This window comes from Triticum dicoccoides, chromosome 4A, assembly GCF_002162155.2.
Source record: "Triticum dicoccoides isolate Atlit2015 ecotype Zavitan chromosome 4A, WEW_v2.0, whole genome shotgun sequence".
NCBI lineage: Eukaryota > Viridiplantae > Streptophyta > Magnoliopsida > Poales > Poaceae > Triticum > Triticum dicoccoides.
The window spans coordinates 716,404,637-716,406,048 of NC_041386.1; the positions used below are offsets into that span (position 1 = coordinate 716,404,637).

Genomic DNA, 1,412 nt, shown 5'->3' on the forward strand with positions numbered 1-1,412 from the left:
CATAACTCTTGTTTCTATAGGTACCCCTAGACTTTAATACTATAGAAAGATTTTGATTTTGGGCAATACTTCAATCTTCTAGAGCCGCTTATTGATGAGTGTCGCACCCCGGTGAATCATGTGGAGATATTAGACATGTGACGTGCTGTTTTATTCTTAATGCCCACTTCTTAAGTGGCAATGACCCCGCACACAGACACAACATGCTTATTAGCAATTAAAAAAAAGATATTTTTATATATTCTCCTCTCCGGATCGCTCCAGGGCTCCCTCGATCGCTCCCTCCAGGGCGATCAGGGGGCCAACCCCAGCGCGCCGGCCGCCGCCCCCTCCCCCTCTCCTCCACCTCATCATCCCCAGAGACGTGCGCCGGCTAAGCCCGGGCGCCGCCGGTGATGGGGACAGCATGGATCTAGGCTACAACCCCGCGATCTGGATGGACCAGCGGCGCAAGATCTCCCTTCGGTCTTCGTCTTCCCCGTCGGTTCGGCGCTGCTCCGGCGGCTTCGTGGGGAGGGTGGATCAAGAGGGGATGTGGCCATGGTTGACTGGTCGGCGGCGCCTCCGGTCAGATCTAATCTGGCCGGTGCCGCTTGCGGTGGTGGCCATCTCCTTCATCGGAGGTGGTCGGCTTGAGGCTGGATGGTCCGATCTCGAAATCCGCCATCTAGTTCCGGCTGTGAGTCGGCACTACTAGGGAAAAGCCTAGTAGTAGCGCGGGTTAAACAGCTAGTAGTAGCGCGGGTGCCCGCGCTACTACTACGGCGCTACAGCTAACTTGTAGTAGTAGCGTGGGTGCACCCACGCTGCTACTACGTCTGTTACTAGTAGCGTGGGTGCTACCCGCGCTACTACTATTAATTTCAAAAACAAAAAGGTTCTCGATCCCGTGCATGCTGTCAATGGCAGCAATGGTTCGATCCAGCGCCGGCAGGGGTTGACAGAGGTGCCGAAGGACAGCGGTAGACCAGATCCAGCGACGGCTGCTGCAGAGGGCCCAGATCCATGGCCGAGCAAGGCGGCGGCATGGGGCTCCTCTTCCCAGCCAAGGCAACAAGCTCCTGGTCGTCCATCGTGACAACCTGCATGGGCAAGGACATGGGAGGGTGAGTCAAACCAGAGGGAGAGAGAGAGAGAGAGAGAGAGAGAGAGAAATAAAAATGGGGGAGAGAGGAAGGAGATGGAGGTAGCAGCGGGGTTGGTCGTCGGTGGTGAGGTGCTCCGTCATGGTGGCATAGAGGTGAGGGGGAAGACGGGCGAGCTCCTGGACGCAGCGACGCGAGGATGTGAACTTGTTGGGAGCCATGGAGGAGGAGGTGTGCTTGGGCAGGAGCACCATAGGAGAGCCTATGGAGAGAGGGGGAAAGTGAGAGAGAGAGAGGAGGGATTCGGTCGAGGATATGGGGACTTCA

The 1,412-nt window shown here is 56.9% G+C and overlaps 1 protein-coding gene across 1 annotated transcript in view; it reads left to right on the plus strand.

Annotated features, from left to right (window-relative positions):
* The first annotated feature begins 1,005 nt into the window (after nucleotides 1-1,005).
* Nucleotides 1,006-1,412, plus strand: part of LOC119284213 (disease resistance protein Pik-2-like) — a 6,689-nt gene continuing 6,282 nt past the window's right edge. Inside the window, exon 1 of the mRNA XM_037563428.1 lies at nucleotides 1,006-1,106. Coding sequence (XP_037419325.1) covers nucleotides 1,006-1,106 — 101 coding nt within the window. The remainder of the gene's footprint in view (nucleotides 1,107-1,412) is intronic.